This window comes from Abramis brama (genome assembly GCF_963993115.1).
Source record: "Abramis brama genome assembly, chromosome: 6".
NCBI lineage: Eukaryota > Metazoa > Chordata > Actinopteri > Cypriniformes > Leuciscidae > Abramis > Abramis brama.
Genome location: NC_139968.1, coordinates 25,167,720 through 25,195,004, shown reverse-complemented (window position 1 = coordinate 25,195,004; position 27,285 = coordinate 25,167,720). Strand labels below are relative to the sequence as shown.

At 37.4% G+C, this 27,285-nt stretch overlaps 2 protein-coding genes and 1 long non-coding RNA gene across 3 annotated transcripts; all 3 read right to left on the bottom strand.

Moving 5' to 3' along the window:
* Positions 1–159: 159 nt before the first annotated feature.
* On the bottom strand, positions 160–3,964 carry LOC311085605. Its single transcript, XR_014606883.1, has 2 exons — positions 2,797–3,964; positions 160–1,619 (listed from the first exon to the last, which is right to left on the bottom strand). It is a non-coding gene; the product is annotated as an uncharacterized lncRNA (long non-coding RNA).
* Positions 3,965–7,846: 3,882 nt separating this feature from the next.
* Positions 7,847–18,466, bottom strand: mfsd6a (major facilitator superfamily domain containing 6a). The gene is made up of 8 exons (XM_084118113.1): positions 18,210–18,466; positions 15,955–16,953; positions 14,451–15,043; positions 12,769–12,866; positions 10,957–11,118; positions 10,767–10,865; positions 8,949–9,232; positions 7,847–8,235 (listed from the first exon to the last, which is right to left on the bottom strand). Exons 2-8 carry the CDS (start codon positions 16,927–16,929, stop codon positions 8,062–8,064), a joined length of 2,385 nt encoding a protein of 794 aa, XP_083974239.1. The 5' UTR covers positions 16,930–16,953; positions 18,210–18,466; the 3' UTR covers positions 7,847–8,061.
* Positions 18,467–19,180: 714 nt separating this feature from the next.
* Positions 19,181–24,226, bottom strand: LOC311084492 (uncharacterized protein). The gene is made up of 4 exons (XM_084116554.1): positions 23,898–24,226; positions 23,031–23,230; positions 21,849–21,954; positions 19,181–21,092 (listed from the first exon to the last, which is right to left on the bottom strand). Exons 3-4 carry the CDS (start codon positions 21,866–21,868, stop codon positions 20,048–20,050), a joined length of 1,065 nt encoding a protein of 354 aa, XP_083972680.1. The 5' UTR covers positions 21,869–21,954; positions 23,031–23,230; positions 23,898–24,226; the 3' UTR covers positions 19,181–20,047.
* Positions 24,227–27,285: the final 3,059 nt, after the last annotated feature.

Here is a 27,285-nt window from a genome sequence, read left to right as displayed (position 1 = left end):
AATAATTGAATCTCTGATGACTCTTAAGTCTGATACACAATGATGAAGTGACGTTTCACTCATAGTTACCACAGGCAGAAAACAAAAGAATAGGAAGAATCATCAGCAAAACTAGAAATGGCTCAACGATTTACTGCAGAGCAAGAACGAGGACAGTGATGATAGTAAAAAGTAACCTTTATTTCTATAGTGCTTTATACAATACAGATTATTTCAAAGCAGCTTTACAGTGATAAACAGGAAAATAACAATTCAATGATGCAAACAATTCAAGTGTGCTATAAAGCAGCTCTAAAGACAACAGTAAACAGTCATTATTCAGTTGAAATCAGTTCAGTGTTGATTCGTTTCAGTTCAATAAGCATAAAGTTCATCAATTATGAATTGAGTTCAGCTATAAAGCAGATGTTGAAAACAGTGATGTCAGTTCTCATCCAAAAGGAAATGAAATATGCTTTATTTTATTCTTTTGTAATTGTTATAAAAAAATAAGGAGAGTTTTACACTATTGTGACAGTTAGAGATCCATCCATGTTAGATATAGATCCGGGTCGATAAAGACCCAAATATGTATTAATGATTGTTGAAACATTCATGCATTTAAGGGTTAGGAAATGTTTTGTGTAACTTAAGTTTTGTTAATTGGAGATCTTTGTTTACTTCAAATGTTATTTAACAAAACTACATACAACTCTATAAAGATATTGTCTCTTAAACGTACAGTATGGGATTTTTTTCTCCACTAGGGGTCGCTAACCTATTTACAATAACAAAGGCGTAGTTTGATGACGCAGCATTTGCTAAGAATTATGGATCTTGTCGTCAACGTCAAGCCGACCGATCTAATAATGTTTATGGATGACTGAATACATCGATGTTTTTATCATGACTGTGATATGAAGCAGTTCGGGATTGCTAAGAGACAGCTATCAGCTCCACAAGCGACGCGAGTCCCGCGGATATAAAAGGAATATGTACATTTCATTCTACCGAATTACACGCAAGTGCAGAATTACAACTCACAGGTCAGTTTATTAGACAAATTAAACTTGTGAGGTAACGCAGCGCTGTTTCACTTGGTCTAAGTAACAACACACTAGCACACTAAACTACATTTCAATGTGTTGAAATGTATGTGTTAGTTTGTCTGTATGAGACTAGCAGTAAGCTAGATCAACATTAGAATAACATAGATCATATTCTAACATGTTATCATTGTTTAACTATATAACATTGATTAGTTTTATGTAAATGTGCTCACCTGTTTAATAAAGTACATGTAGGAGCGGTCGAAGTCTCGGACGTGGAGCTCTCGTTTATATACTGTCTATGGGAGCTCTCGGCATCTCGAAAACACCGCACTGATATTGATTCTCGTTTTAGTTCTCCTTTTTTATCCAAAGTCTGCTTGCCATGGTCCATAATGTTTGAACGAAACAACAACAGCGTGCAGATAGACATTGCGAACTATACAGTTGTCTGCGTCTGTCGCCTTGGTTACTATCAGAGGGCTCTGGTTCATAGCTCTGGTTGCCATGGCAGCACGAGCGGAAACCAGGGACAACGCAGATATGACGCCATTGACTGCGACAAAACGGAAATAAAGAAACGTGCCGTGTCTTCGAATCAAAGAGTATAGAAGTAACAAGAGGCGAAACTCCGTTGCAGTTTTGACAACAGCCACTAGGTGGCGCTTCGGTAGCGCGGCCGCCATTTTGGACTGAACCAACGGCTTTACCGTTAGCACAACTACTGTACAGCATTAACATTATGTCTGGAAATAATTGGAAACAAAGAAAACAGTGTTCTGCCATCAACTACCAGTGTACAACCAATCAACTAGCATTTCATAGATTCCCCAAAGATCCAGAGAGGTAAAGTAGAAAAGGTTTTTATTAACTTTAAAGTGAGCTAACGTCAACGATAACAGGTGCTGTAACGTTAATGTAAGCTATCCCATAACCGCAGTAACAGTTTGCTAATGTTATGTATTTGGTCGAAATTGTCAAGACTCGAAATTGGCTTTTTAAATCGCATACTTTCAGAGATATATGAACACCTAACCTGGCAAATGACCGCTTTATTAATTCATTGTTATCACTAAATTAACCCTTTAACTTTTTTTCGCATAAACATGAAAATCACTATCCAAACTTAATGGTTGTAATTCAGGAATGCTTTGGAATTTAGACCTATGGTTGGTCTTGTTTTAATTTGTCAGATTATTGTTGAAGTGAAATAAATTATGAAAGTGAAACAGAAAAAAGTTATATAAGTTTGAGTTTATTAAAATGTACAAATTTAAAATATAATTATTTATATTTTATATAAAATATATATATTACAAAATATATTTTACTCTAGAACTGCAAGAAAATGAAAGCAAAAAATCTGAACAAGTTGTGTTCCACATTTTAGGTTGATGTGTTGATATTTCGCTTCCTCACCCTTTCTGCCGTGTGCTCTAACGTTACACGGTTTGGAGCTGCGCGCGCTTGCTCGCTCGCTCTAGATTCCGGGTGATTTTAGCTAATTTGTGGGCATCAGGGAGCCGCTATCAATATGCGGGAGACTCCCGGATCTTCCGGGAGACATGGGATGTCTGCTCTAGAGATATTAAAAACTAGAAACTACTTTTTAGTTCATTTAACCGCTTTTGAATTTGAACCGGTATCGTTCAATTCTATGACAGCTGTGTTGCGTTCAGTCCAAGATGGCGGAGCTGCAGCTCTGCGCATGGGTGAGTTTGTTGCAATGGAACGTTCTATTGAGTTTCGCCTCTTGGTACTTCTATACTCTTTGTTCGAATTAAATTAAAATTTCTCCTGGTTTGAAAGTTGTTGGAAACAGTCGGGATAATGTAAGTACACACAAAAAAAAATAATATATAACATAGATATAGTGATTTTTGCTATTTTTAAAGCAAAAAAGTTACATAATTGTGCCTTTAAAATACCTTTACGGTTCACATTTCATAATCCAATTCAACATACGTTGCATGTTTAGAGTTGCCACAAGTGTTGCTTTAGCGGATGGAGCAGCCGTTTCAGTCAAAGTCAACTAGCTAACATAACATAGGTAACATATTCAACTAATAAGTTTAGGACCAGAACTATGCAGCAAAGTCACAATCTGTTTGTTCAGTTTAGACAGGGTATGGGCCTTCATATGAACCGAGATATGACATCCCTTAACTGGGATGAATTTGTTTGTACTGAACAAAACAAAAATATATAAACATAAGCAGTGACGTGTGTCAGATTACCATGGCGATGTCAGCGTTTCTGCAGTGCGTGGATCCTGTATACCGTGGCTTTATTTGGCAGGATTAGATGGCGTGCCGTCGGCGTGTTTTAAGATTGTGGATGCCACAAAATAACCCAAAGTGTGAAATGGATTACTGGCTGGAGCTTTAACCACAGATTAGATGACAGCAGTTTCAAGCAGACGCGCCATCAACACACGCACACTCATACAGACACACAAACACACACACACATTAGCCTGGTTATGAGCCCCCTTATATAATGCAACAACACCTCCACTGACCTTCAGTGCCCGATGGCAACCAACTGGGGGATATTGTGTTCATGCTGTCCCCTCTCTGAACTGTCAACGCCACAACAATACCCACATTTTCATATATCAGCCTATCAATCACACTTAGTGCTATGGGGTTGTTCAAATCACTAATCCGTAGTTTTAAACTAACACATCCCACAATGATTTGATGATTTTCACCTGGCAGACAATACAAGAGGGGAAAATCCTATAGCTTTGAAGGTGTGACCCAAGCCATATCCAGGAACCGGAATATCCAAAAGACTAGGGCCAATAAGTAAAAGCAACACGCTAAAACTGCTCAGAACACCTTAGCATTGTGCCATTTCACAGTGTTGCAGTTTGTTTTAAGTTAACTAAATAAAAAAAATTCTGAAATGTAAAAGTAAAAAAAAAAAGTATTTTGGTTATCAAAAAATTATCATGACCATACTGCAACTATAAAAAGTTACATTTTACATGTACATACATTATGTACATGCATTATACAGCATCATTTATAAATATAATTATAAATTTTTTAGTGCTGTCAAGTCGATTAATCGAATCTAAAATAAATGTATGTATATATATATATATATATATATATATATATATATATATATATATATATATATATATATATGTGTGTGTGTGTGTGTGTGTCTGTGTATATATGTATATGTTTTAGCTAAACAAAATGTTCCAGGTTGGTTTTTATAGTAAAAATATTAGTGATGTCAATTAATCGCAATTAATCACATCTAACATAAGTTTATAAATAATATAATATATATGTGTGTGTATATTATTTGTTTTTTTGTGCGTATATATATATATATATATATATATAAGTAAAAAAACAACAAAAACAAAATAAAACATTTTGGATACACTGTGGAAATACCTCTGGTACATTTTCTTTAATGTAAAAAAAAAAAAAAACTTCTGTATAATGTTATAATTTTTACTAGGAAAACAAGAATACCAAACTGCAACATTTGTGTTTAGGTTTGAAAATACTGTCATAATTTTTCAACGTTCGGAGTTCTAAGTTCAATAATAACATCTGCCGATTTAAGTACATGGAACAAAATGATGGCTCAACTTTTTTTTTTTTTTTTTTTCAGGAAATGTAAAAGTCTAGATTCATCTTATTGTCAAAGGTTTTATCTCAACATGAAAGATTCCGCATGCGACGTGAATAATGTGACATTTCTTCACGAACAAAGAAACGAGAAAGGAACAATGGAGATTCTGAGATCTGACAAACAAAGGACTCATTAGACAAGAGCAACATTATTGAAGATAATAAACTCACCCCTTTGAAATGCAGTAAACACATCAGGCGTGATGATTATCATTTGGAGTCTTTGATGTTTGGCCCTTCAGCTTTGAAAAATGGGACCCATGAGAAATAGCCCCGCCCACAACTCCGCCCACCACACTGGAGGAAATCCTGACTCAATTCATTAGGCCAAAATAGAGAAAATAAGCCATAAATTCAACATGACTGGAAATGAACTGAAACCCTGCCAAGCATCTCTGAAGAAACCTTTTCCTGAATTTGGTGTTGTGTAAACATAAACCACAATCCACAATGGCAGCAAAATGCTAAAATCTCAAACTCGACAACCATAGTTTGACTAAAGAGTGTCCAACTAAATGATTCAAACAATATTTGCAGTCCAATCCTCAGTAGTTCCAGTTTGCCTTTCACATACCAATGACTCACATTTCTTGTATTTCAGCTCAGTCTGCATAACAAACTCGTAACTTCTTATTAACCACCGTCTGTTTATATGACATCTTCTGTGGCCTCCATCTATTCAATGCATTTCACTGTAATTGTGTCATATTCAGACAGCCATTAGTTGTTTTACTTGGCATTTTACTTCTCTTCAGAGGTCAGGAGGGCCATTCAGCGACCCCATAAAGACACGTTTGCCTACTTTTTAAACCATCCAAATGACTTCCCTAGTTTCCCAATAATCCCTTTCCTTTGCCTGGATGTTCGCTTTCGGAATTTCAGAATAGGCGGTGACTGCCCACACTCGGCTGCCGTGTGGGAACAGTGTTTAAGGGCCGCTGAAATTTTCACACAGAATGCCACAATATTCTCTGGATCTGCACAATCTCAGTTGGGGGGTTTGAAACCTGCAGATATTTTTCAGAGAAATGATGATTAAAATTAATTGTGAAACAAATAAGTCTGTAAAGGCCAACTTACACTGCACCAACAGAAGCCAACCAATGCGGACAATCACCAGATTAAAAAGTCACTTCTCAGACATGCAAAGAACAGATAAACGGCAGACACATTTGGCGAAAACAAGCGGCAACCAACAGCAACAGACACAGGTGATCCAACAAAACCTGTCTGTTGGTGCAGTGTGAATTGGCCTTGAGACAAGGTTGAGGAAAAAGATGACCTGGCAAACTTTATTGGATCCTACTTGTATTGTAGTTAAAAGTATGGTGGCACCACTATGGTACATAATGACATTCAAGTTTCGCTCAATTGAGAGTTTTATCTTCAATTCGTTTAAATGTTTTTGGATCTACAAAATTCCATAAGAAAAACTCTCATGAAAAATATTTAATTTTAGTGAAATGTTTCCAAACATTTTGGTGCAAATTTACCACAAAAGGGTTTATGTGGTGGTCCGAGGTACTTTGAAAAATTATTGTGGCATTATTGAATTAAAAATATTGGTACCACTTTATTTTAAGGTGACGTAGTTACACGTTACCACATGTGCTTGCTAATAACAGTAAATTATGCATAATTACAAGTAACTAACCCTAAACCAAACCTTAACACTAACTCTATAGTTAGTACATGTAGTTAATTAATATTACTCAGTTCCTATTCGAGTAAGTACAATGTTACTATGTCACCTTAAAATAAAGTGTAGCCAAAATATTACAATGGGAAATATCCAAAGAATCGCTACTAAACTCTTGGATAATGTTTCCCCCCCCAATTTCTTGCAAGACTTAACTGGACAAAAAAGCCACCATGAAACAAGGAAGAAGAAAAAACAAAACAAATTGAACTAAAATAAATAAATAAAAATAAATAAAATGATACTAAAACCACAAAAAAAAGAAAAGAAAAAAGAAAGAACCCAAGCCACACAAAAACCATACTAAACCGAAACATTCAGTAGGTAAAAGCAGCCAGAGAATCACTACTAATGGATCTTTGATAACGTTTTTTTTCCACCCCAATTTCCTGCAAGACTTTACTAAACAAACAAGCAACAAACAAAAATTAAACAACAGGAAACAAAGCGAAAAAACAAGACTTAAACGAGCAAAACAGACAAACAAAAACAGCCAACATGAAACAAAGCAAAAAACAAGACGTAATTGAACTAAACAAACAAAAAAGGAACATTCTAAAACCAAACCACAAAAAACAACCCAAACAAACCACAAAACTAAAACAACAAAACAATTTAGCAGGCAAAAAACAACCAGAGAATCACTACTAAAGGCTCTTGATAATGTTTTCTTCCCCCAAGTTATCTTCATGTGAAACTGTGTCAGGCAGTGCTTTCAGTATGTGAAAGTGGCAGCTGTCTATACTTTCTCTCATTCAAACATTCTGATATCATAAATTGCATTGAAGCGATGTCCGACACTTGGCAAAGCATTGTTGCAGGGCATATTGCGTTAGTGACAGCTAATCCCACCGGAGATGAAATATGTGCTGTGAGTGGGTGTGTGCTGCAAATAAGGCGTTTGATTACACCGAAAGAAATGAATTCTGGGCATAATGATTAAAAAAAAAAGTCGAATCCTTGTACACGGTGAGCAAACATTTTAGCAGGTAATTCAAGTCTATCCGATCATTACCAAGAAAACACCTATTAAGCAAAGCACTATGGTCTGGTTTACATAGGAACAGGAGATGTCTGACATAATCATCCACCAGGTCAAGTGAGAAGATGATCTAAAGCTGGTGTCTTTAAAGGTGAGAGTGGTGCTTGCCGACACACGCAGAAATAAACGCACAAAATCCCCTTGCAAAAAGTTCTCCAACTCTTTTACACCTACATTACAAATCACAGGTGAAAGTGTGAAAGCAAATGTCCCTGTCATACACAACAACGCAATGATGAAGTAATGACGTTAGTGAGTGCAAGTAATTCACCTATTTAAGTTTACTTACATTTTATAGTGTTTCACAAGGAAGATACACAATTATTAAAGACATCATAAAGCTCAATTGCGTATGGGCAGAATGCCCAGGCGCTGCTGCCCTCTACAGGTCGAAGAAAGTGAAAACAGGCACACGTTACAGTTTAAAACCTGCCAGGCTTTATTTAAAGCTTGTGCAAAACAACTGGAAATAAGTTAAAAATCATACAAAGGCACTTATACAACGAAGTACATTCATTTTCCTTATATTTCCCCAAGTAGTTCATAAAAAAACTTCACAAAGAAAACAAAATGAAGTCGGTCTGAAAAGAAAATAAGCGCGGGTTACCGAGTCAGTTTGTGGCATCAGCTCTATGGTTGTAATACAGACTGTGGTGGGAATTCCAGCTGTGCAGTGGCCCCTGGGGGCCCGGGGTCCTCCTGGGACTGGAGAGCGCTGGGAAAGCTTTCCTGCCGCATGGCATTGCTAAAGACTGCAGGTGATGGGTCATCTTCTCGAGAGTCTGAGAGGACCTCATCTGTGTCCTAGTTAGAGAAACAGTCAGTTTAAAACATTTAATGAAGTTAATTCACATCTGATGACACCAAATAGAATACCTGCTGAAAATAAAACACAAAAAATGTTTTGGTGCAAATAGTCGGTGTAGAAAAAATGATTTACAAATATTTTACGGTGTTTAGTCACACTTAATTTGCCTAAGTAAAAAAACAATAAGCAAAAATTATGCTTTACCCTACTTTGTATTTTATACTTTATCATTTAAGTTGCATCAGACAACACTTGCGTTCAAAGTTTTTTTAAAATACTTTTATTCAGCAAAGTATTAACTGATCAAAAGTGACAGTAAAGACATTTATAATGTTAAGATTTCTATTTAAAATAAAAGCTGTTCTTTTGAAATTTTTAATAATCAGAGAATCCTGATAAAAATGTATCAGTTTCCACAAAAATATTAAGCAGCACATCTGTTTTTAACATTGATAAAACAAATGTTCCCTGAGCAGCAAATCATCATATTAGAATGATTTCTGAAGGATCATGTGACACTGAAGACTGGAGTAATGATGCTGAAAATATAAAATATAAACTAAATCTATGCGTTCTCACCTTTCTGCCAAAGAATGCATAAAAAGAGAGAGAGAAAACACTCAACATACAACGTACTATTTCGAAAACATTTAGATTCATATTATTCATTATCATCATCCTACTATTTTCCCATGATCCTCTGTGCTACCTGAAGGGGCTGGACATCAATAGGGCGGTGTGTCTTTGCCAAGATGACCATCTCTCTGATTTGGTAAAACAGTAGAATGACTGAAACCCACGGCGAACCGGAGAGAACCCAAGCAGGCTTGTTCAGATCCTCCTGGTCTTCCTGGTGCCTCGTTTTCCGAGCTGGAAGTTTGGGCTCGGGTCGAGTTGGTGCCACCACGTCTGGGGTGTTCTGAACCAGGTCGATGGTCGCTATGGGAACAGGGCTGAACGGGATAGGAATGTTCTCTGCTAGCATCTTGTCCTCTGTGGGGTAAAATATAAACAATTTAAGATTTAAAATAAATAAAATATAAGGTTAAATGTTCTACATTTCATTCAAATTTGAATGAAAATACTTCAACTATATGTTGAAGCTGTAAAGCTTCTTGTAATTTATAGAAACTATCTAATAGTAGGCTAAACCCTGTTAAGAGGCTAGTAACAAATATTTTAGTTTTAAAATGTGCCACTTAGTTTACATTAAAAATAAAACTTTTGGAAAAGAAAGATTGTTGAACAAATGAATAAAAAAAATCATTTAATATTTTAACAAACTATCCCAATGAATTGCTGAGCTAAACTTAATTGGACTTCCTGGAGAAGACATTTTAGGGGCCGTTTACACGACACCGTTCTCAACTAAAAGCGGGGAAACTTTTCCTTTTTTTAGTACATCGTTGTTGTGTAAACGTACACTCAGTTTGATTAACTTAGCTCACAATACAATGTCACATAATACAATTTTCACTATTTCGAAAAGATACTTTTTTTACTACAGATTTTAGAATGTTATACTACTGAAAATGTTTATTTTACTTATGAATTAGACAAAATGTTGTTAAAGGTCCCGTATTTATGCCCCTTTTCACAAGATGTAAAATAAGTCTCTGATGTCCCCAGAGTGTGTATGTGAAGTTTCAGCTCAAAATACCCAACAGATCATTTTTTACAGCATGTTTAAATTGTCATTTTTTGGGGCTCAGAAAAACGCGCTGTTTTAGTGTGTGCCCTTTAAATGCAAATAAGCTGCTGCTGGACGACCCAGGGGGCGGAGCTTCATGAGCTCGCGCTCAGTCTCTCAGGACAATTTCATCTCACGGAATGATGATAATATCAGAAACTCTCAGTAACGGTGTTCATTTCGAGTCGGACAATAATGCCTACAGAGTCAGAGTGCTGTATAGAGATGGAACAGGTATAGTTTAGTAGTTTAATTACGGTTATAACGTATTTGTCATCTGCTTGTATGTATCCATTATTAATAGCCTACAAGTCTGCTGTTTCAGATCAGGTCCGAATGATGATCAAACATATACTGATGAGTTTAATAAAGTTTATTGTACATCACACAAAATATGAAGCGTCAGTTTTACTTCAGAAAATCACCGTAAGAGCTGAGTAAACACAGTAAGTTATAAGAAGTGCGCAAGTACATAAACGAATTTCGGTAGAGTTGAGGGAGCATTTCTGTGGGCGGAGGTTAGTCAAAAAACAGTTCTAGTGACGTCATTAAAGAAGGAAGTAGAGGGATGTAGTCCAAACGGGCCGTTCGATGTAGGCGACTTCTGTTAAATAAAATATCTCGCTTGGCATTGAACTTTGAGCTTTATAATTTTACAGATATTATTTATACTCTAACAACAACATTACACACTAACTAAAGTTTGAAACATGGGATCACGAAGAACGGGACCTTTAAGTTAGTAGTGTTAATACTTAAAGTTACTTTTAAATTTTTTCGTTGTTCTGCAGCTGTTACTTTACAACAATAAACAATGAATAAGATTGTGCTCCTCACCTTTTTTCTCATTCTGGCCAGTGATGCACATAATTAATGAAAATAAGAGCAAAATTACAAGCGAGGTCATTCCTATTCCTCTGAACGTTTCGGCAGCGCCTGAAAAACAAGACAACCCCGTTCATACTCACACACACAGGCATTCTTAAATGTCATAAAATTATAAAAGCAATCGTCAATGTTCATGTACCAAAGTAGTTGACGAATATCCCGCCGACCATGGCCCCGCAGCCCCTGCCCAGGCCGAGGTGAAGACCCTGCAGGATACCCTGAGCTGACGTCCGAAGCGCCGGAGGTACGGCCGCGCTCAAATACGAGATACACGACGCCCAAACAGACGCGTGCGTTATTCCTGTGCAGGTACACAAAATTATAATATTATATAAAATTATAAATGCGTCAACATAAAATGATACAACATAATATAAAGCTTAAGTGTCCAATAAAATAAATCCAATTATACATTTTTGTATTTCTCACGTTTCTGGTGAAAAATTCTACTGATATAAAAACACAATGCTGTTTAATTAAGGCAAGACAACCCAGATGAACAGGGTAAAAAAAAAAAAAAAACCTAATAGATATCACCATACTTCACCATGTTTTTAGGAATAAAATGTTAAAACCAGGCAACTGATATATATTTGTATTGTAATTGAAATCTACAGACAAAAATAGATAAATAGACAAAATTTTGGATGTTTACTTTCCACTGTTTGAAATAACATTTCTGTCAGGACCACTATCGTCAACTACGATTGACAATTAGCATTCGGTTTGGATTGGCGGTATGGTTCTTTTCTGGGCAAGAACTCCCTGCGCATCCATTCAGCCTAGCATGGATAAGAGCAATAACCCCCCTTAGGGTAAACAGAACAGAACCAACATTAATGTATTGCAGATATCATTCATTCAAGATTTTAAAGTACAACATAATTCGAGAATGTATTCTGATTCAAGGGGAATCAGAAAGCCATACTGACTGACGAGAGGAGGAGCTGGGGATGGAGGAGGGTAATAGCTCCTGAGAAACGCGATAGCTGCTGATAATACTGAAGGAGCTTATATATGTATACAGTGATAGGCGTCGTATTCCTACAAGTAGATGTGGATGAGCTGATGCAAGCTTGACTTAACGTGACCTGCCAGAACTGACACTACGCTTAAATGGATAGTTCACCCAAAAATGAAAATGCTGTCATCATTTACTCTTCCTCAAGTTGTTCCAAACCTGTATGACTTTCTTTCTTCTGCTGAACACAAAAGAAGATATTTTAAAGAAGGTTGGTAATTAAACAGTTGCTGGTCCCCATTGACTACCATAGTATTTTTTTTTTTCCTACTATGGAAGTCAATGGGGTCCATCAGTCGTTTGGTTACCGACTTTCTTCAAAATATCTTCTTTTGTGTTCAGAAGAAGAAAGAAAGTCATACAGGTTTGGAACAACTTGAGGAAGAGTAAATGATGACAGCATTTTCATTTTTGGGTGAACTATCGCTTCAATGTTATCAAAACTGGCCAGTGTATGAAAAAGTGTTTTGACAAAGTTATAAAAGTTCAGCCTGTACCTACATGTGCAAACACACAAATCTGTCTCATGACATGGAAAACACTTTTGTTATAACTTGGACTTATAACAAAGAAAAGAAGGCGGATAATAAGTCTGTTAACTGTGCTGACGTTTCTTTGAACAAACAAAACGGCGTCTGTGTTGAATGTAAACAGACTTGATCCAGGTCTTCATTCCAATGTATTCTCTCTGTAATGCGTCTACAAGCTTGCTTTTTTTAATGATCGTTTTGCCACAGGAAAGGGCGGTGAACCTGACAACAACAAACTGACTGGATATCTTCTCCAGAAATGAACCCTGGCCTTTCTTTGTTCTGCACATCTCTCTACTTATATTATGACTTAATTTGATGGTTTAAAACAGAACACATTTTTATGATTGTAGTATTTGCTTTTCCCCAGGATTGAGAGCTTGATGACTGCCCTTCATACCTTGTAGCACTTCCATGGGCAGCACAGTCCAGGCGTTCTCCAGATATGAGATATACAGGTAGCGTGCCGTGTTGCAGGCCAGGCCAATGTACAAAACTCTGACAAAGAAGAAACACAACACACAATTATTAAAAATACATGCATGAACCTCACAAAACATGTCAGGCTCATGTTTCACCCCAAAAATCTACAGGAAAAAATAGATATATTTCAATTAAAGAAAATAAAGTCTCTTTTTAATTAAGTGCACCCTATGAAAATAGGACAGTTAAATGTAGCCTATATGTAAACTATTGTTATTAAATTAATATTAATTAATAATAACACAGTAATTGTAGTTTATATTTGCAATACAAAAACATTTTGATGGTCATACAACCAAGTTTCATTTTCTCCATGCAAATGATGACTCGTTATCTTAACTTCCTCTGTGCGGTAAAACAAGATTCTAGTTTAGATTTAACTGCATAGTCATATCACAAAAATCTTTACACTCTGTGCAGGTCATCTTTTAAAGAAGAGTCTATAAAATATACACGTCGGACAGGAAATTCCTTCTTTTACAGCCTCTTACAAGAAGTTGTATCGCCTGAACTTTTCAAAGGTGAGATTACTTGAGAAAATTTATATTGATCTGTCAATCATTCAGTCATATGGTTTTCTCTATAACTTAAGTAGTTATAGAGAAATAGTTAAAACACCAAAAGAGCATAAATGTTCCCTCTTTGAAAGGAGCCACAAAGCAGACACTGTAGCTGCTGTGCAATGTATTCTGGAACTGGGCCACCGCTGAAAGAAAAAGGCTGTGTTCTTGAACCAGGCCTTTTAACCAAACAATGCCTCACTGATCTCAGTGCAGACCTACAGAGTTGCAAGACAGCACCACGCACAAAGGCTCACTGATTCAAGGTCAGGATCAAATGCGCTTGAGTCACAAGGTGCAGTGAGATGGTTTGGGTTACCTGGACAAGTCTCTGCTGTGACTGGACTAAACTCCTACTGTATGATGGTTTGATTCAGAAGCCGTGGTAGATATGTAAAGTCAAATGAGTGGTCCTGTTCTGACCACTATAGTGAGCTGCCTTGTGGCCTACATAAGTAGAAACAACCAAAGTATTTTCCTAACTGAAAGGGAACCTCATAAATAAAGGTGCATCCCATTTCGCATACTTGTGCACTATTCAATGCCGTTTTGAAGTATAAATAGTGCGAGTAGTGTGTTCACACTGAACATTTGAAAATTGATTAATTTACATGGATGAGTACAAAGTGTATAGTGCACAATTTGAAACCTTAAAAGTTGATTTCAAAAGAATTTGATGTTAGCATGCGGCTAAGCTAACAACCTGATACACAAACACCATTCGGGCCAGTGAGCAGCCGCTTAGCAGCTACACAAAACAGTAAAAAGGATATTTTATCCTTGAAAGATACTGGCAATACTACCTTAGATATTGTTGAAAACAAAAAATATTTTTCAAGACAATTATAAATTCTTAACTTTTTACACATTTGCACTTGGAGTGAACCTGGAATAGTTAGAACTTTGTACCTTATGAAAAGTGTGTTACCGTAAGAGATATTTACTAAAAAAAAACTGAAATAAAGTTTAACTTTAGGGAATCCAGATTAAAAACTGGTCATTCTAATTCAAAGATGACAAAGAATCACAGGATCCTCACCTGATGTGCCCCACCAGTTCAATGAATTTATGGCTGGTGAAATAGGCAGCAAGCTCCGACACGTGACTCAGGACAGAGCAAACACCAAACAGCGTTGTGGTTCCTGTCAGGTCCTGTAAATGCCAGTAAAGGAAAGTAAAAACAAACCCATAGCCGAAGCCCATGAACCAGGCAACGAATAACACAGTGCCGTACTGTACGCCGCACAGCAGTCTCATCAAGTCCCAGAAGTGGAACTCCTCAGCTTGGACAATTGTTGGGGTCTCGGAGTTAGCCATTCCAGGGGAACCTCTAGGTTGGGCGTGCTGGTTGCCAACCTCGTTTTCTTCACTGTTGCCTTGGTGCGAAACATTAAACTTAAACTGAGTGGCAATGATCAGAGCGACTGCCATTAATACTCCGAACACGATGAAGGCAATACGGTAGTCCTTGTAATTTTCCATGACGCATTCCATTTTGCCAATGACAAGGTTGGTGCTAGTGTGGTCGATCCAGATGCCGACGCAGAGCATGGCGATACCCCAGCCTAGAGATCCCCACATTCGCTGGAGACCATACCGGTCACGGTGCAGACCCAGGTACTGGAGCGTCACCTACAACAATCCAAATAGACATGCACCTGTTTTAGACACAACAAATACCTCTTTTCCACCAAAATGGTGCTGGTGCTGGGTCCGGAGGATCTACGTTTCCTTGAGAGCTGAACAGCAATGTAATTCCTACATTCCCAGGGTACTAAATTCCCCAGATTTATATGGCACATAATGAATGTCTCAATGTTCCCAGGGTTAATTCTTATGTTCCTATAACCCTAACAAACTGGGAACAGAGATATGCTCCAAGTGAAACTAGCTATGATTCTATGATTACAGTCATGGGCAAATGCAAAGGTTGCTGGTTCGATTCCAGTACTGGCAGGAAATGACTGATGTGCCCTAATCGCTCCCAGGGGGCGCCACACATTATGGCTGCCCACTGCTCCGGGTGTGTATCAAGGTTTGCAGTTCACTACTCTGCTCCTGATGTCTGTGCACTAACATTGATGGGTTAAATGCAGAGGACAAATTCGTTGGGTTACCATACTTGACCTTCACGTCACTTTCACGTTCTACAAAACCTGCCCAAAAATAAACATTTTGACAGAAAATGTCTGGAAATCTTGTTTTGTTCCACATCATCCAGATTGTTACTCTGCCAACTTTACTATATACTACGCCACCCCACGGCCACTGAAATTTGCTTCTGGTTTTAGGGACCAGCATGGAGCCAAATTTTCAATCCCAGAAGCACCTTTTCAGAAGTGGAAACACACAGAGTGGTTCCAGATTGGAAAGTGGCTCAAGCACCAACACCCTTACAGTGGAAAAGGGACTGTAGTTTGGTCTCATGTCTGACGTTTAAATACAATGGAAGTTCATGGTCCTACATGGCCTATAAAATGGACTCTATTACTAACTGATATGCCTTAATATTGAGTTTATTTTGAGGAGAAAGAGTTACGTACCGTATCTACGATTGTAATAGCTGGAGCGCTGAAAAACTCGCCAACGATGATGACGAGCAGAATCAACAGGAAAATGGCATGAACCTGGTCCATGTTATATTCAGGAGGCGGCAGATTTGGTTTCAGTGTGGTACTTTGTGTAGTGCTACTGGACGTTGAGTTTGTGTTGTTGGGGGTTGACGTTGAGAAGGATGTACTTGGCTCAGGCCGCGTGGTCGTGGTTTGGTCAGATTCTGTCGTGTTAGCTGGTTCATCTGATGCCAAAGTGAAACTCGTGTTGGATTCCCGTTTGAACCGGTGTTCAGAGCTGTAGCCTGAAGACTGAGGAGACAAGTGGATCGTTCTCCAAGGGTAGTGTCCGTACAGATCCCTGCGCTGTCTCATCTGATTTGTTGTTAGGATAGAACTGGTGCTGGGGTACAATGTCTCGTTAGATGTGATAGGATGGATGGTCATTACCATTGCTGTGGTCGTCGGGAGGTTCTCTTTACACTTCATGTCTGGTGGCTGCACAAAGCCAATCCCACAATTGAAGAAGAGCCAGCATAACATTGAGAACAATAAGACCGCTTTACCTTTCCTGTAGCGATCTGCAACAATGCCCCAAAAAGGGGCACTACAGAACTCAATGAAATATCGGATTCCCACTAAGAGACCACTTTGGGTGGGATTCATCCCCAGCTGCTTGTAGAACAGAGCAAGAAGTGGATGGAGGGAACCATATGCAGCATAGAAGAATAAATAAAACACTTTTGACACAAGGAGGCGGCGGTTGACCCGTAGGCACAATCTTTCGCAGCAGCCCATGTTGTGTTGAGGTGATGGAGTTGGTGTATCGTTAGGTACATTGTTCTCAGATGGTTGGGATGGTTGATCTGATTGAATCTCAAGCGACAGACGGTCAAAGCGCTCAAGGTGTCTGCTTTTCAGATCTTCTTCATCATCAGTTAAGATGGCTATGCGGTCGTCTGCCATCTTTGCTGGGGTGCTTTGATGTTCCTAAGGTTGGGATAAAGATCATATTAACATATAAATGTCATATAAATTACATTTAATATTAACATGAGAGACTGTTTGTAAATAGTATATTCACAAAATATTTGATGAAAATGTAACACAAGTTAATAGGTTCAGTTTTGATTCCATGTTGACTTTAAAGTCACCATGAAATCAAAATTGACAGTTATTATTTTTTTTAATCAATGTGCCCTCATAAATCTTTAATACAAATAACTTCCCTTCCCTTTTTCTTGTTTGAGAAGCCATTTCACTCTGTTATTCGTCACAATAAGAAATAAGGAAGAAGAGTCAAGCGCAACTTCCATTTCATGCCAACTTTAAAACACTGAGAATAATGATGAACATCATTATTAACGATATTATGATTATTAATGATAACCAAACTGAAAACTTACCATCAGAACACTAATTATGGCATTAAAGACTTATACATTAACATTGTTTTGCAAGGCTATGTTCAGTATATACTAACATTGTGCTGCAGTGCAAGTATACTATCAACAGTATGCAAAATAATCCAAAATAATAGGCTAATGTGACAAGGTCATGTGACAACAATGTAGCATACTACTATATTATTACAGTATTGGTGCATACTGGGCAGGGTTCATATATTATATCAAAAGAGTAAGCAGCAGCATAGTGTATGCTGTGATGTATTCACTAAGTGGTAAACGAGTATTATATTCAAAGGTATATTACGTTTTTTTTTTATTGTGCAAGATACAGATAGCATTTACAAGTACAAAGACAAAACAGAAAAGAACAATGAGGGTTCCATTACATGAACACAAAGCATATTATTCTAGATTATATGTATTACACCATAAAAGAGTCTTACAAGCAATTGAATTTTTATATAACGTAGGCCAATATGAACATTGATCGTGATGTATATATTGCTCAATGACGTAATGGAGGTTTCTGGCGCGCCTGTCTCAAGTTGACCCACTTTTACGGAAGTATCAGCACTTCCTTTAATGAAATGTATTTTAATAAATGATAAACCGTGTTCGTTAAAGTCTTTCAGCTATTTCTAGAAACTTCTTTGTACTGTTTCGTATGAGAACCTAAGCGACTAAAAAGGGGCACAATTCACAAAACCGTCTTATATCCAATAATTGCAGGAAACGGCGAAGAAAAGTCCATCAAGTCAAAATGTTGTGTGTATAATTACTTAATTAAAGTTAAATAACCGAACGCATGTCATGAGAAAACAGTCACTGTGCATTTACCTGTAGTCTCGGTACTTTCAGGTGAGTTGGCTACTTTGAAACCGACGAGTTTCGATGATGAAGTTGATTTTCTTCCATTTCCAATGATTGTTTTGTTTAATGGACCGTGTTTTGGTATTTTGGCTTCTATGCCAATCCAAACAGGCAATTTCTCCCTTATTTAATGTCCTGTCAAGGCATTTTTGCTGCTTGGAGGCAAGAATCCAGCGTTCACCTGAGCACAAACCGACTGACTTGGGGCTTTCCTCATGAATATTAATTAAGTGCTGACGTTGCTAGCTCATATTCTTCTGGAGAAGGCAAGGCTTCTGAATAGTAAGTCAAACGTGCTTACGTTGCTAGATATCCATATTAAGAAGGTCAAAAAATAAATTAGCAATTTAAAAAAAATAAATCAGCACTGAGAGAGAACTAACTAGTATTTTATAGCGTCCATTTTCCACATAGTATTATAGATTTGCAAAGGTGCACTTTCACACACGGTCCTATATATATATATATATATATATATATATATATATATATATATCTCCATATGTATCCATATATATCCATGTAAAAGCTTATTTGATACCTTATTTGACAGAAGCTCATTTATAACATGCATTAGCTTAAACTACTATCCTGGTAGGGTAGATTAGGTTTTCACAACAATGTTTATCGTGATCAATGATAAAGTCACTTCACATTTCACATCATACATACAGATATATTATCTAATATAGTCTCCAAATTCAGTGAGGTTTCTGATACTCACTGTGTACTTTAACGTTGATGAATGCAGTAAAACGCGTTTAATTCAGTTCTTGTGAATTAACATAAAATCTCCGTCGTCAGAATGGACTAGATATAATTTAAGCATCTGTTTTTAGCTAAGTTGGTCATGTTTTGCGGCAGATTCGCCGTGCTGTCTCGTGATGATGACGTCCCAGCTCGTTTTCATTCAAAATGAATACGATGTAAACAATGATGATTGGCCACTCTTTTATTTGTTTAACAATATTATTATTGTAACTGCATGAGACACTCTTAGATAATATTATAAAAATACGTAATATGTAATAGATGAACACACGATAAGCAAGTTTTTCATTGCGCATTGTTTTAGTGTTTCTCATTATTGTCGTGGTGTGAAAATGCATGCAGCTCAACCCGTTGACTTCCATAGTAGAAAAAAAATACTATGGAAGTCAATGGGATCCATCAACTGTTTGGTTACCAACATTCTTTAAAATATCTTATTTCGTGTTTAGCAGAAGAAAGAAATTCATATAGGTTTGAAACAACTTGGGTGAGTAAATTATGACGGAATTTTCATTTTTAAGTGAACTATTCCTTTAAGTCTAGTCCCAGACTAAAATGCATGTTTAAGATGTTTTAACCGAAAACAACTCGCACTCAGATATCTTAAAATATGTCAGTGCCATTGTTTTGTTTCAAGATGCACACCAGTAATGTTTTTTTTCTTTCTTTCTAAGGCACGTTTATAAAAGCTACTTAAATGTCCTAGTTGAACTTAATCTAAACCCTGTCTGTGAAACCAGGTCAAAAATAGCTATTTAGCGCCATCTTGTGTAAAAGTTATGTTCAGTTCAACATGTATGGTGATGAACACTGAACATTTAAGCGTTCAATTCTTGTTTTGGAACTATTTCTCTTCACGGAAGCTTCATGTTCATTTCAAATGAGTACATACTATACATATCTGGCTGGTTACAAGTTCACAAAGAGTTCACATGACATTTTATTAAATCTTTTTATAAATTAGTAAGACATTTGGGTAGGAGTATAAAGCAAAGAGATATTAATGTTCCTTTTTACACTATATCGTCATTCGTTCAATCTTGCGATGCACAGGACAACTCGCTGGCTTCCGTCCAATGCTTTTCTTTGTTCCTTTTCCCCCTTTTCTTCTCCGCCATGACGATGGCAGCCACAACAGTGATGATCACCGTGATAGTAATGACCAGGACGGTAACCATCTCGCCGATGCAGGGATCCAATTCATCCGAAGGTTTTTGAAGGCAGATTTCGCAGTCGTCCAGGAACAGCCGTTTGACGTTACAGAGCTTCCGAAAGACTCGCTGCAGATCGCAGACACAATCCCATTCGTTTTCTTTAAGCAATATGTGCGTGCTGTACGTATTGAGACTCAAGAAGGTCATGAATTGAATAGTGGTAAAACTGTTGTTGTTGAGGTCCAGTAGAGCTAGACTTGTCAATGGCGAAAGCACTCCGACGTCCAAGTGGTATATCTGGTTGAAACTTAAATTTAGGACTTCGAGATTTCGTAGCATGGAGAAGATGCCATTTTTGAGAACCGTTATATTGTTCCAATCGAGTTTTATCTGGCGTAGGGTACTCATGGACCCAAACGCCCTCATTCCGATCGTTTCGATATTGTTATGGCTGAGGTCGAGTCTTTGCAATGCGTCCAAGTGGACGAAATAACTGCTGTTCAAGCTGGTCAAATTGTTCTCAGCCAATGACAGATCTCTCAGTGAACTGAGGCCCTGTGAAAATCCTTCACTCAGAGATGAGATTCGGTTTCGGCTCAGGTCCAACCTCAACAGATCTTCCAGCAGATAAAACGCTCCATCGGCTAGCTTGTAAATGGCGTTGTCGTTGAGGAACAGGACGCGAAGTCTTCGTGTGGTTTGGAAGGCTCTGGGCTGGATGGCACTCAGGTTGTTGCGGGACAGGTCCAGTTGCTCAGTGAATGGTGGAAGGGCGATGGGCAGGCGGGTGAAATTGCTGTTGGCGCAGTCGGCGCTTTTGAGCTCCATGTGGCAGCTGCAGTCACACGTGAAGTTGTGGTTCATGGAGATGGACTGGACCTCCAACACCAAGGGAAGAATGAATAACAGATGCATCCTGGAGGTTCTGTGGAAAAACAAAGAGAGTTTGTGTAAAGCCACGTTTGTATCTGTTATTTTGATGCACTGGGATATTGAGTTCATGTCATTGTGTATTGAAAAATTAAAAATCTATTGTGTCTCAATGATGAATGTTTCCCGTCATGTGCTCCATTAGATCATTATCGGATTAAATTGTGGATCCAGCTCGGGTTTGTGGAGCTTTTACACAAATGTTTTCCAATACTGTATAAATCAACAGGAGAATTACATGTTGAGCTGCACTAGGTGACAGGTGAGCAAACGAGGTGAGCAAACGAACGTTCAAAGCCTGTTACACAATAACTGGTCAAGGACGGTTTAGTACTGAGCGTTGAACTTGTTTATATGTGTCCACAATGTTTTATTTGATCTGATCAAAATTATATTTTAAGTTAAAATTTATAGGAAAAAATAATCACAGGTTGCGTAAACAGTCACTATTTTCTTTTTCCCCTTTTAACCTGTATATATTCTAACCTGTACTTTAAATTGTCAAATACAATATCTAATTTATAATTACAAAAGAGCATTGCAATTTATTAAATATAAATGCATAATAAACAATACAGAATTTCTACACACTAGTACGTTGTGTTGTGATACCTATCGTATCTCGCATCTTCTGTCAGGACACAGATCTTATCGTGAAACCCCAGCATGCTCTCTGTTCTGGGGTTTACTTCAGCTCTGAAAACTTAAGGTCAACTTATATAGAAGAAAGTAAGTTTAAATTGCCTCTTACCTGAGTTTAGTGTCTGTCATCAGGGGAGCAGCTGCAGGTGTGTGTCTGTGCACACGAGACTGTGTGTGTTTGGAGCCGGGAGGGAAACTCTATTGTACAGGAGCAGCTGTTGGCAGAGAAGAGAAAAGAGAAAGAGCGAAGTGATTAATATTTTACGCCGGCAGCAGAGGGTGCAGACACAGCGAGGGGGTGCAAACCGCATCACTTCACGAGCGCAATTATGAATTTTGCATTTTTAAAACTGGTGACACATATAAAATGACCCAAAAAAGGCAGGTTTTATTTTACTATGCAAAGAAAGATGCATTAAAAAAAAACAAAAAGCTCACAGGAAAAAGCATACCTTGACTTCAACATAATCTGTTATTAATATTTTGTTGGTTCTCTCTTGCTTTTGCATGTGTTCATTATTTCTTTGTATGACAAAAATGATGTCTGCATGTTTCATTGCATTATCACGAATAAAACAATTGACTCCAAGCACATCTACACAAAAATCATCTCCTTGCAAAATCACATTTTTAATCATATTTGAATAAAGTGTGAAAATGACAATTTTTTTTGGCCGTTTCAATCCAGTAGCACTTTTCAATCCTTGTGGGTTTTTTATATATTTTGAACAGAAAAGTTAGAGTATTCTTTCGAATGTTTGTTTTAACGTATTTTAACGTTTATCCCATTTGTGACGCCAAGTTTTACCGACGTACCAGTGTAAATGATCTCATAGCATGGTGCATTATGGGATATTCTCCATCCGTCTTTTATACATTATAAAATCAGACTCGTAATCTCTCTCGGGATTGAGAAAAAAAACACAAAAAAAACTCATCCATCTCAGCTATAAGCGCAGTTTCTCCTTACACCAGCTTTAATGTCAGCCTAAATCCTGTCCATATACATGCAGATGACAGATTTAATGAAACAAAGAGCGAAGGTTATAACCAGCTTATTTCTTTGTGTTTGGGATATTACTAGAGGGATAAAACTGAAAAACCCCTGTTGAGCTTTCCATCCATCTTCAGATCGGTAAAAGGAAGGAGGGATAGAGAAAGTGGGATTAGATCTAAAGCCCTCCAAAGCCTCACTTTGTCCTGCATTATTTCAGTTCTGCTGAACACAAATGTAGAAATAATGTGGATTTATTTTAGATTTTAAAAAATATTGTATGTATTTATATTGTACCTTGTGTTATTTGTCCAATCTTGATTGGACTGACCTAATTTGTGCTCTCCGCTGCTTCAGGATTGGGCGGTGAGAGCAGGTGGGCCGCCGCTGTTCACCTGAGCCCCTCAGATCATGTAACTGTGCTGGTATCTGCGGTAGGAGCGTTGAGTTTCATTCAGGACCTCTGATATAAACTGCAGCTCTGACCTATAAAGAGTCTTAAATCAAAGGAATTGTTGATATTTTATTTTTTAGTATCATATAGTATCTACTATTGGCTTTCCATTTAAAATAGTTAAACAAATAAATAAAGAAATACAGTTTTTATATTTTTATGGATTTATTTTTATAATTGTTAACCTTTTTACACATTACTTATGATGCATCATGATTAAAGGAAAAATGTAAACAGCTAACTAGTTTACTGTATTCATTTAAACAGTAATGCCATAATTAGACAGATAGATAGATAAATAGATAGACAGATAGATACATAGATAGATGGGTGGACAGATGATAGATAGATAGATAGATAGATAGATAGATAGATAGATAGATAGATAGATAGATAGATAGATAGACAGACAGATAGATACATAGATAGATGGGTGGACAGATGAGATAGATAGATAGATAGATAGATAGATAGATAGATAGATAGATAGATAGATAGATAGATAGATAGATAGATAGATAGATAGATAGATAGATGGGTGGACAGATGATAGATAGATAGATAGATAGATAGATAGATAGATAGATAGATAGATAGATAGATAGATAGATAGATAGATAGATAGATGGGTAGATAGATAGATAGATAGATAGATAGATAGATAGATAGATAGATAGATAGATAGATAGATAGATAGATAGATTACTCACTGTTATAGAGGATGGCATCACATGCAGTGTCAGGATACAGTGCAGCGTGTGAGACGGTCATCACACACACTAGTGATTTGTGCTGTTTGGTGGGATTATGACACACTCAAGATGCTTCATCTCAGAGTAAACGGCTGATGTGCAGACTGTGAGAGATTGAGTGAGACACGTTGAGATTGTAATCCTCTGCCTGGATTCACTGGATTACAGGATGGGCAATTCATTTTCATCTAATCATTTCCTTCAGTCTATCTTTCTATCTTGACCTGGACTTTTTGAAGCACCACTTTCTGCTCTTTTTTTATAATGTTCAAATGAGCAGTTGTCCATGAAGTGCCACCAGAGATCACGCTGGCATTAATGCTGTCTGTGCAGTTCACTTCCCGACCAGCAGAGGTCAACGGCGTTTAACATTTAAACATCATTGCACTAGGGAGAAAACATCAGAGATCCTGGAACGGCGCAATGAGTGGGCCATAGATAACTGCACAAAAACACAGACCACCCATTAGATTATGTTTATAACAAAGCTTTAAAATGCCACCCCTCTCTCTCTGTCTCACTGAGTCTTATCCAGCTGTTCTGTAAACATACGCTCCAAAAACACTGAACATGAACTTAAATCATCCGATTCTAATGAGTCACAGGATGAATCAGATGTTTGGTAATGAAGTTAGATGTAAAAACAGAGGGTTCAGTGGAAAGTCAAATCCCCTTACAAAAGAGTATTGTTTGCAGACCATGGTACATTGATGGTATTCTCAGATAGTAAAACCATGGTATTCATTACTCATACTCAAAGTCACCAAATGGCATTTTAAGTGTAGTAGGGTCTAAATGACTTCAAATATATCCAAGTATACACTGGTCCGACAGTTTAATTCACCTCCACGGCAATGTTTATGTCATTATGTTTATTAATGATGAAAGGGGGCTCCAGTAGTCAAAATCAAAGCAGACCAACAGAATTGCGAGTAAAAACAGCTGTGCGACAGCGGATTACTTACATTTACGCTGGTGGAATAAGTTAAATGGGGCAGAGGGGATATAGAGATAGAGAGGCTTGTACATCCCATGGTGGACTGACTGTCCGGTGAAAAAAAAGGAAAGACTTTGAACTAATGACATTGATGTTGTGGGCAGGAATGCCAAGAGCTCAGCCGGGAGAGAGAGAGACTTACTAAAACAGACAGATCAAATGTAACACCCCTCGTGTATTACTGCAGGGGAAAAGAGGATCGAGAGCGACAAAGAAAAAGGTTACTAGAGGAGAGGAAAGCCACTGTATACAGAAGAGTCAAGCTCATTTAAACTGAAAACCATGTGCTTTTTACTTTTACAGGTAAAAGATGTTTGTCTGAATGCTAAACAGAACCATTTACATGTCTACATTTTTGTTGCATGCCTGCTAGTTCTTTATTCTAGCAGAGTTAGGATTAATGTGTCCCAAAATTGAAAATAACGCAAAAGTGCTTGGATGATGTGCTTATATGCATAAGCAGTGTTGGGGAAAGTTACTATTAAAAGTTACTTTTCTAGTTACTTGAAAAATGTAATCTGATTACGCAACTAACGTTACTTGTAATGCTTTACCCCAAACACTATGCATGGTAGTAGCATGTAGCATGCTATTTGGGCTATTATTAACCACAATCCTTTGCACAGCAGCGGAGGTGGAGCTTGTGACGTTTTTGTTGAAATAATAAGAAACGTAAAACACTGAAGCTGACACATTTTTAAATGTACAAAACAAAAAGTAATAAAGACAATATACTGTATAACTAGATGCTAATGCTAAAGGCCCCGACAGACTTCAAACGAAATCGGAGAACGAACTGGTGTGACGTAATTTCGGACAAAATCAGGCCAAAAGTTCGCTGTAAAAATCTAGTTAGCTCCGCCCACTCCCATGAAGCACCACAAATGACGTAATCAAGTGGGTCTGCCTACTGTCTCAAAAAAGTTTAAGATTTTATTTACTTTAAAATTTTACTATAAACTTAAAATATATTGCTTCAAATCAAAGTTTGTAATTCACCTCGTAGCTTGGTTCATGGTTTAAAACGCTTTAGTGAAGACTTTTTTAAAATCCCTATGGGAGAAATGAATGGAAAAAAAGTGGGCGTGAACAGTTGCACTCTATTGGTTGAGCCAATGTTGCTGTGTTGGGCTTAGCAGTAAAAGTACATTAAACATTGAAAAAAATAGACACTATACCTTTAAGGAGGACTAGAAAGGTTGTAAACCCGATAAACTTCAGCAACATCCAACAACAACAACCCTGAAAAACAAAGAAGAAATGGATCAAAGAACGGAACAAAAATGAAAGGTCATCGAGGACACGAAATAAGTCATGGGCAAATATTTAGATTCTGTCGACTGCCTCACATCTGCCTCCATCATGATGACGTCACTAATTGACTGCTCATCTGTTTGGTTGGAAGAAAAACAGAGAAGATACAAGATATTTTCCCTCACTGTTTACCTTCGAGGATAAAGCCCGTTTTTCTGTTGCCCTATGCATTGTTTCACTGATTCACTTGTTTACATCTGCGGTTCGTATCGAGTACACTACGTCCAGAAATGTCTGTTTTGACCACAAAGCTTAAATTTCTGTGGTGCAAAATGTCCTAATTTGGCACACAATGCTCCTGTGTGAGAGTAAAGTGGCATTAGCAGTTCATTCTCTCCTGCCTGCTAATCTGGAATGAGTTAGCCATGTTGTTTTGTGCAAGTTCTGCTTATAATTGAAAAGAAAGTCTGGTTTAGATCAGCATTTTTCTCCAAAGCTTAAAATTAGAAAGATAACAGTGTTATTTAAACTTCTGTTTTGACTCTATGTTCTTGAAGGGTTTTAAGTGGTTGTTAGCTTAATGCTAAGTGTTTTTTATGCTGTTCTGGGTCTGGTTGCTAATGTGTTGTTAAGTGGCTAAAGGATTTTTTTCTTAACGAGCCACGTGATTTGAGGTATTATTCATATTTGTAGTATGAACAGTGTGGGATGAAAGATATTTTAGCGAGACTAAAAACAAAAAAAAGTCACTCTAGTGTCTCCATTATTGGTTGCAGCACAGCTGTAGCTTGTAAATCTTAGCGCTTTTGATAGATTCAAATAAACATGGAAAAAACATGTTTAGAGAGATGCTGTATTTTTGCTTTAGTCATATTGACAGAGAAATGTTAAACACAAAGCAGAATTATTATTTTTTTGGGGTGTTTTTTTGTCTTGGTTAATTAAATTCAGGAAATTACCAGTGACATATTGCCAAGAATGGTGACAATTACTTGGTTTCTCCCAATTTATGTCCAAAATGTTTGTCATTTACAGGCAATTCACATGCTTATCATTTCTGCTGAACACAAAATAAGATATTTTGAAGAATGTCGG

Coding starts and splice junctions, on each gene's coding strand:
- mfsd6a (XM_084118113.1), bottom strand. CDS start 16,929: ATGGCAGACGACCGCATAGCCATCTTAACTGATGATGAAGAAGATCTG. Junction 15,044..15,954: donor CTATTACAATCGTAGATACG/GTACGTAACTCT, acceptor GGATTGTTGTAG/GTGACGCTCCAGTACCTGGG. Junction 11,119..12,768: donor GCCCATGGAAGTGCTACAAG/GTATGAAGGGCA, acceptor GTACCTGCACAG/GAATAACGCACGCGTCTGTT.
- LOC311084492 (XM_084116554.1), bottom strand. CDS start 21,868: ATGACAGACACTAAACTCAG. Junction 21,093..21,848: donor ATGACAGACACTAAACTCAG/GTAAGAGGCAAT, acceptor GTTTTTCCACAG/AACCTCCAGGATGCATCTGT.